Here is a 9247-nt window from a genome sequence, read left to right on the forward strand (position 1 = left end):
TACTTGAAAGGGACTGTTGACACTAAGTTAACGTTCCAAAAGAATACCACGGCAAAGTCAGATTTGTGTGGATATGTTGATGCAGCTCATGGTAATGACCCTCTTGACAAGACCTCGTATACTGGATATGTTTTCAAATTGGGTGGTAATGTAATTTCTTGGGAAAGCAGGAAACAAGATTCGTTATCATTGTCAAGTACTGAAGCTGAGTACAAGGGGCTGAATGATGCCGCTAGAGAGTGTGTACGTTTACACGATTTACTGAATGGACTGGTTGAAGGTATTAAAGAAGGGATTTACTTATCAAACTTTGTACTAGAATTGATGGATGAAGAGAAAGTACCTGTAATCTTTAATGATAATCAGTCAGCCCAAATGTTAAGTAAGGATAGGCGATTCAGTAAGCGTACTAAGCATATAGAGTTAAAGCATCATTTTATCAGAGAAGCCATAAAGAAAAGTAAAGTGAAACTTGATTATATTCAGAGTGAAGAGTTGATGGAAGACTTGTTGACCAAAGCTCTGCCAGGTCCAAAAACTGAGTATTTTCATCGCAAGTTGAATTTGATTGCATAGTTAATTATATTATATTTTACTTGATTGTTGACTTATGATTGTGATGAGATTAGGAGGTCATGTTGGATTGGTAATCATATCATCATCATAAGTTGGCAACATTTATGTTTACTGTTTTTTTTTAATATCCGTTTCCGCTCTCAAATAAATGGAAGACTCGTAAAAGCACTATGTTCTACGCACACGAACAGTGTATCTTAAATCATCCACCTTTCCTAACATTATTTCATCACACATTAATGCAGAAAAATAAGCAAACAAAAAATATTATAATAATAATGTCATTAACACAAATCTTAAGTTGTTACTGAGAATTGATTTATGTAAAGTATAAATATTCAGAAAAAATAATTACAATTACAACTCAAACAACATAAATCAAACCTCTCATTGAGAAGTGATAAAATTAAAATATACAGGGTGTTTCACGACTTTAGGGTATAACTGCAGGAGGTGATTTCCTAGGTCTGTGTGATTAAAAAATTTCATATAAACATGCATCCGATTTTGGATGGCTACGGAGTTATGACCATTTTAAACTTAGAATAGAAGGCAACGTTTACTGACAATAAACGGAACAAAATAATAAACCAGCATAATACATGATACATTTAAAGTATGAATGTAAAGTTAACTTCATGAAATTACCTTTAATTTGAACTGACTGGTGCTTAAAGCTGATTTTCGAAAATGCCACCACTGGCCGCAACACAGACTGCTGCTCGGTTGTGAACCGCGCGTGTAGCATGTAGCAGCTTCAGCTGGCTGTTTCTTATGTGGTCAGCAGCATGCAGATTGCGTTCGAGCAAAGCATCTCGCGTTGCCACCTTCACACTGTAAACCAGTTCTTTCATCCATCCCCACACACAGTAATCCAGTGGGAAGTCTACCGGTATCTCGCAATGCCTGGTAAACTCCAGTAAAAATTCTCCGGTTTGGTATTCTACGATTCGGAAACCGTTGCTGATATTCAGCTATGGCAAGAGCTGAGTTACCACCACAAAACCAGTACACATAAATCACATCTGCATACTCCTCAAATTAAAATGTAAATGGCATTGTGAACGTAACAGACGCACTGAGATGAGAACTGTTCTAAACACCAGTAGCCGCCACAGTAGCCGTGGCCGGACATACCAACCCACCATGCCTTACGTACCTCTCAAGTGTCGAGATAACGAGAACGCTCTGCCTGTAGCTGGCTAAAAATAGCAACCTGCCAGATGATAGACGCGGTTCACACAAGGGCATGTACGGGAATGAAAAAACGGTCATAACTCTGTAACCGTCCAAAATCGGACACATGTTTATATGAACTTTTTTGATAACAAAGACCTATGAAATCACCTCCTGCAGTTATGCCCTAAAGTCGTGAAACACCCTGTATACAATTAGTATTTTTTGATCGGAATAACCATGGTAACAATAAAATATGAAAGAATTCAAGTTTGAAATGGATGAATGTACAAACACATTAATTTCATCCAACTTTTTCTTTATTTACATGCTAGATATGATTGAGAGAAAAGGCCCTGACTGCAAACATGTCAAGATCTTTACCCACCGCGTTGGCAGCATAGGTGCACTGAGCAGAAGGAGAGTGTTTATTAGAGGGACAAACACCAAACAATGAGAAGCCCCTAAGATTGCTGCCAGGAATACAAACGCTAATGTTTTCTAAAAGGGATGAGCAGGATTTAAGCCCATGTTAGACCTGAATAAAAAAAAAAGTGCATCAAGGTGATGTTTTCATCTATGTAAAGACTGTAGACTTAATATCTCTAGGGCATCTGTATAAGTATATGGAATATGAGGGGAAAACGATAAAAACAGATGGACGCAAATTTTTCCTGGATGCACTAAGCTTATTGGCATCAGTCAAAGTGATGGTGTAAAGTAAAGTGTAGTACATATAGACACTCCAGGGAGGAAAATATGTAGGTTATGGAGTGAATAAGGTCTAAATGCTTTATGCATTCAGAAAATAAGTAATCAACACGTGTGAAAATATAATTTTGAATAAAAAAACACAAAGGTCCTTAATACTGCTGGTGCGTGTAATGATAGTATGATGAAGCTGATAACTGTAATTCAGAAAATTTGTCTTCCTGGTGTATGACACAACACGCATTTTAGCAATATTAAGTCTCATGGAGTTGGCAATTGATGGAATTGATGTGATATTGGAGTAAGAGGGAATCATGTGGTGAGTTAATGACGTGGAAAATTTTGAGATTGGCAAAAATTAACAGTTTAAAGTAGTTAACAGAGTTGCATAGGTCATTTATGAATACAATGAAAAGAAAAGGCCCCAGAACAGAGCCTTGTGGCACACCGGACGTTGCATGGAAAGGCAGGGAGAGTGTGTCACAAACGCGAACCCAAGATTGTCCGTAGGTTAAGAAACTGCGAAACTAGCTAATATAACCAACAGAGAAACCGAAGGAGCTTCATTTATGCAAAAGCATATTATGAGGCACGAGGCTGAAAGCATCTGAAAGCTCAAAACAGACAGCATCAGCTTGATGCTGACTGCAGACAACAGGTGCCAGAAAGTCAAGAAACGTCACCAAATTGGTAACTGTAGATTTAGTTCTGGTAAAGCCATGTTGATTGGGATTAAATATAGCATAAAGCGAAACATGATCATGAATAATGAATTCAAACAATTTAGGGAAATTGCTGAGAATAGACAGACCAGTAAACAGTGTATTTGTTAGGAAATGAATTGTGATCATAGCACAGGTCGTTGAGCCATGTCTCAGGCACACAAATTATGTCAAAATTTGATGTGCAAACATCATAGAATTCAAGTTGCTTGGTCCTGTTTTGATAACAAATGCCAAGACAGTTACCGAAATTCACATGTGACATGGCCGAACGACTTGTGCTTGCATCACTGAAAGAGGCCATGTTTACGGGGATGTCGAGCTGCCTCCATTAGCCCCACCATCACCCACTGGATCTGCTGCAGATTTAATAGCAGCAGTGGGAGCTCCCACTTCAGGTGTAAGCTTACCATAATATGGAGCAATTAAGAAGCCAGAAGGCAAGGCACCAGGGTTATTTATTAGAGAAAACTCGTCTTCCATTACAGAAATATGGAAGGAACAATACAAGTTGAATTTAGTTCCGGGTTTGGTGCAGACCAACTTTTTTAGACTCAATTGCTCCTTCAATGACTTGTGCACATCATCAGAAGTAACCTCGGGGCTGAACTGAGAGACAAAAAATGCCTTAGACCTTTCAGGTTTCATGATGACAGGCAAGGATAGCGAGCTACTAACACCAATAAGTGGCTGTCAGCGTTTAACCTTGGTAACAACAGCAATTTCAGCAGGAGTGCTGGTGGAGGACTTTTTCTGTATATATTGGTTTTAAATCCATCAGGATCACGTAGTGGTGTAGGCCAAGAAGGTGAAATCACAGCTGCAGCAACATCCTTGTATGACAAGGTCGTCCCAGCAGGTACAGAAATAGCAAGCAAGGCCTGAGTGGGGAGGGCAGCAGAAGGAACACACTGGCTGCTGGCCGCTTGCTTGTGAGACATTTCTGCCGTCAGAATATGCTGTTCCCTAGGGGGCCTGGAGGAGGCTTCAATATGGTTATGTAGATTCTTAATTTCCTCTTTCAGCACAAAATTATCATTCTTAAGATGGGCGATCTCTTTAATTAAATTAGTGACCATATCCACAAGGAACTCAATCAATGCATGGTGCATTGTCCATTGTGTTACTATTTTTTGACAACTAAGCATTATATTTCATACCCTGAACTTTCATTACAAACAAATTATTTGCTTTCAATACAATCTGAATACCCCCTCCTCTACAAAAGAAAAATGTTGTGAATTGATTACAGCAGTTTTGAACTTATTTTAAGTAGAATGGCTTCCAAAGTAATTTTTATGAATACTGACTTCCAAAATTTTCCACATCTTTAAAAACTTTAAAATCGGGCATTCATAAATTCTGAAAATTCAACTGCCAAAAATTCTTTGTTCCCCTGGACAAGTCTGCTTGGTTTATAGTAAAAGATATAGACACTTTCTTATAGACATCCATGTTGATAAAGTACATATTTATTATAAACAATTACATTTATTATAATTAAACAAAATTGGGGGGGGGGGCACAAAAGTGAATGAAACTCAAAAGTGGGCCACAAGCAAGAAAGGAAAGGATTTTGAAAGGATTGTGGCCCCCACGTTTGCCCAATTTGTCACCCACAGATTTTTTCCTTTGGGGGTACCTCAAAGGATTTGTCTATAAAAACAATCCGCATACACTGGATGACCTCAAGAGGAACATTACGACAGGGATTAACAGCATAAAGTTTACAGGTACTCCACAAAGTGGTCTCAAACATGGTAAAAAAAAAAAGCTTGTTCATGAATTGCGGAACAGGGAAGCCATTTCGAGCATATGTTGTAAAGGCATGATCTGATTTTGCATTTCTAAGATGTAAGGTTATAAACTTTAACAGTAAATGCTGTATGTCTTGTAGTTTGTGCATTAAACCAGCAAAATAGAATTGCTTAGTGTGATGTGTGCAACTTCTCAATCTCCCTGTAGTTCTTCCACCTATTCAAAATGTTGTGGGAATCTGCAAGCAGATCACCATTCTCATCTTTCACTAAGTTACTGCTAGGTTGGTAACCCCTCTTAAAGTCATTTATTCCTCTATACAGATCTCTAATGTTCTCGTTCTTACTGTTCTTTGCAAGCTCATTAATTGTGTCTTTCAGATAGTCCCTCTTTTCATTCCCGAAATGTCTGCTGGCTTCATGCCTAATATTGTTCATATTATCATATTATCCTGTAACCATGGCAATTTCACTTGTTTCCTTTGATGTAAAAAATGTGAGCAACCACTGTCAAACCATGGCTCATGCTTTTTCAGTTCATAACAACCCTTTGTGACATTTTATAACACAATTATATTTTACTGTGACCTAGTAGCCCCATGCCCAACCCCCAAGCTGGAGGACCCCCACTTATCAGCCGTAAGTGACTACTTTACATATTCACAGCTACCCTCCATATCTGGAGGCCATCTCCATCCGTAATCTGAGGATGCATGATGCCATGGTGAGAAGGGACTCACTTAACATGGGTATCAAATGAGCTACATACATTTAATGATACCTTTAGTGCTGCCCCCCCCCCCTTAATTGGTGCACAGCTGTGGATGCCAACTTGTGTGAATATCCTGCTTGGCATTTCCACACTGAGAAAGCGATGTCATCCATCTCTTGGAGCAATGTAATTTGAGTTTCCAAATAACCCATAATCAGCATATGAAAAGATAAACAACTTTACTACAGACATCTTGTTAACTGCATCACTGTAAATTATAATCCACCCACAAATAGCATTTACAGTTGTCAGTACTATATATGGAACAACACATAGGTTTAAAAACACTAGTGACATTACATGATCAATATGGAAGTTCAAGATGACCATTTATTTAAAGAATGAATCTGCAAAAGCAGGTGCTCTGTTACACAAGAGACATGACATAGAAAGCAGTAATGGTCCGACACAAATGTGCAGAACTATAGTTCACACTCTTTACATTTTTGACACTGGATATCTCAAGACACTGTAAGTTAAATTTCATACAGTGTCCAGCTGCCCTTGAATTGTGCAGCTAACATGAGCAAACCAGGCATACCAGTCATAACAGTAATATTCATTTGATACAATTCATTCATTCATTCGTTCAATTCATCAATGGCTCTACAGCCCTCTCTTGGGCCTTGGCCTCTTCTTAAGGTTTGTAACATTTTTTACAGTCAGTAGGACTCCTTGGATAAGTGATCAGCATATCGTAAGGCCCCTACCTACACAAAGAACAACACAAACACAGAATAATCACACACACATCCATGCATTCAGTGGGATTCAAACCCATGATCCTAGCATTCAAGCGAGCGAAGACAGTTCATGCCTTGCACCAAGCAGCACTGTGATTGGCATGCAATACATAGCTTTAGTACAAGGAACCCTCCTACATAGTAGGCTGAAAAGAAAAGGAGATGGGATAGTCCTACATATTCCTTGGTCCAAAGACACTAAGCTCCATTATCATGCCTAGTGTCAGCCAGTCAGTTAACAGAAAGTAACAACTCTGCAAACCTTTACAATTTTGACTTATAAATGTCCCACTAGTGTTTGCAGTTCTCTTATGATGTACTAGATAATTGACTGCAATTAAATTTGTCCTAATGTGAATTGGCAAATGAATAAAAACAATTCAAGACTTTAAATTTTGAAACATACCACAAATTTAGTGACGAGCATCTGACAAAATGGACATCAACAAAGAATTTTGTAGACAGTGCATGGAAGGCTCACCTGTTACTCACTCCTCACTTTGACTGCATTTCGGAAGTTCTCCAACACTCGAAACGGTAATTTCTTCATTCATACAAACATACTTCTTGTAACAGAAACGAATGGCTATGAGTAAAGAAGCACTGGAACATATTTCTGTATCATGTTAAGACATCTTAATTCCCTTGGTGGCAATGCAAATCTTACAGCATTTACAGCTGAACCATAGATATACATTAACAGAAATAGGAATTAAAAGTTAACATATCCTTGAAAGAGGGTTAGTACACTTTCCATTGCTGCTCTTCGCTGATTCGCGATTTATTTCATGCACCTCATCATACTGAACCAAACTGAATACTGATTAACAATAAATCTGAAATGAAGTGGTCATGACCTATTTAAAGATATCTATTGTGGTGCTGAGGGTAACTCACATAAACATTAGTCAAGCTAAACTGTCCGTAGGCTAAGAATCGTATCTGGAATCCGAAATATCAAGCAAATGACAGCCCCTCCTTCAGACGGGATTCGTTATATTTTTACAAACTAAAGACCGGTTTATAATTTTACCTTTCACCACACATTCGAATTTTTTTATTACGCTTTCCACAATTTATACATAATTTATAATTAAATAAAGCAGTCACGTATATTACCAACACGTGATCCACAGTTCCAACATCGTAACCATATCTTAAATTTATTAGTAATATACGAAGTACCACGCAGAATAAGAAAACACACATAACAGAGCCCAGTATTCTCTAACCTGCAGATCATGCTGACTTAAAAAAAAAACTTATTATTGCAATTGTATAAACATGAAGATTTAAAAGAAAAATTAATTTTTAAATTAAAAAATCATGACACTTCAATTTCAATTAAAAAACGGCTGCAGCAACCAACCTCCATCATATCCAACACGCCTAGCACCGTGAATTCTTCTCTTTATATTACACGAATTGTAGCTGCTAGACGGGCAGCGATTGATGCTTCGATGCACTTCCAGCCTTGGAACGCTGCAGGAGCAGTAGGTCCGTGCAACGTTGGTAGCAATGTGCTAGACACCATGGCCTCAGAAGCCTCAGAAGACTGTGACAATATGCAGGAGGTCGCAAGGTTGGTATCAATAACAGTGTCTGCTGACATAAGTGATGTACGGTGTAATTTTCTGTTTTCGTAACATATGATAATGTGACTTGATGGTGAAAGCTTGAATAGTGGAACAAGTGGAGGCGGTCATTGCTAGTCAGGGGCATGAAAACATATTTCCGAGGCAACATACTGACACAAACATAGAGGACGCAGTGTTGTCTAATCAGCTGTTGCTAGGAAACGGGGTATTGGACACTTGCGCAACAATACAGGAAATGTTGGAAGCGGTGTTTTCTGTCTGATCCGCCCGAGGCTATATAACAAGTTGTGACTGGCAGCCGTGAGGCATACATTATCGTCCGTACCTACACAAGGCACACTGGCCGACTCACCGTCGTTCGTAACATAACTTTGACTTTGAAATATTGCAAGTTGGATGCTGACACTCCAGATTCTCAAGCCATACCAGTAGGATTGCTGTAAGACACTGCATTCTCGGCCCACGAAATATCTTGTGTGAGGATCAAGTTGCAAGGTTTACAAAGACGTCTACGCTTTCTTCCAACAAGAGTGTCAAAAATTGTACTACATAGAGTTGAAGGATTTCCAGCGTTGAGAGGAAACATGGTGAGTGTTTTGTGCTTCTTTGCACAGGAAGAGTATTTTTGTCTTTATCCCTCGACTTACAAGACCAGAGAAACAAAGATTTTGTGACAAGATTCTCTTAATTTTCATAATCCATGTGATCCCTTCTTTAGAGGTGTTGTAGGTATTATAGCAGTTTAGTGTATTTTGTTCTTGAATCATAAATGAAAAATAGATGGTGATGCAGAGAATGAGAAGCACAGAAAGATCAAGACAGTAAACATGAAGGAATGACACTACTTTGGATGTCCAGGAATAAAGGATATAATATTGTTAATTATTTTCATGCCACAGGCTGATTAGATTGGCATGATATATTCATGTTAAAATTACCAGATCCGAGGAGATTGGCTCAATGTTAAGTCATCATCATCATCATCATCAGTAATCTGTCAGACGACAGGTCCACAGTCTCTTCCAAAACAATTCCTCCACTTAATGCGATCTAGAGCTTTCTCCTTCAAATGACAGTATCCTCTTCTGTCCCCAAGGTCATCCAGCATCTTCTTACGTCTTCTTCCTCGTCTTCTTGTAACTTCTATCCGCCCCTCTATCTTTCCTTCAATAACTTCTTTTAGAAGGCAGTT

General features: G+C 38.6%; 2 protein-coding genes across 6 annotated transcripts in view; one reads left to right on the forward strand and one right to left on the reverse strand.

Annotated features, from left to right (window-relative positions):
- LOC111869229 (focadhesin) overlaps positions 1 to 7939 on the reverse strand; it is a 124294-nt gene extending 116355 nt beyond the window's left edge. For 2 of the 5 annotated variants that reach the window (XM_023860579.2, XM_023860572.2), the window contains exons 1-2: positions 7827 to 7939; positions 6939 to 7023 (exon numbers count right to left, since the gene is read on the reverse strand). The gene's annotated coding sequence lies outside the window, so the exon portion shown is untranslated. Of the gene's footprint in view, positions 1 to 6938; positions 7549 to 7826 lie in introns of those variants that run through there. The other 3 variants (XM_033753346.1, XM_023860576.2, XM_023860574.2) reach the window with 3 other exon arrangements.
- Positions 7940 to 8011: 72 nt separating this feature from the next.
- LOC117282691 (gastrula zinc finger protein XlCGF49.1-like) overlaps positions 8012 to 9247 on the forward strand; it is a gene marked incomplete at its 3' end in the record, with an annotated part of 14991 nt that continues 13755 nt past the window's right edge. The window contains exon 1 of the mRNA XM_033753345.1: positions 8012 to 8642. Within this exon, the coding sequence (XP_033609236.1) occupies positions 8640 to 8642 (3 nt within the window). The remainder of the gene's footprint in view (positions 8643 to 9247) is intronic.

This window comes from Cryptotermes secundus, unplaced genomic scaffold (genome assembly GCF_002891405.2).
Source record: "Cryptotermes secundus unplaced genomic scaffold, Csec_1.0 scaffold2726, whole genome shotgun sequence".
Classification (NCBI taxonomy): Eukaryota; Metazoa; Arthropoda; class Insecta; order Blattodea; family Kalotermitidae; genus Cryptotermes; species Cryptotermes secundus.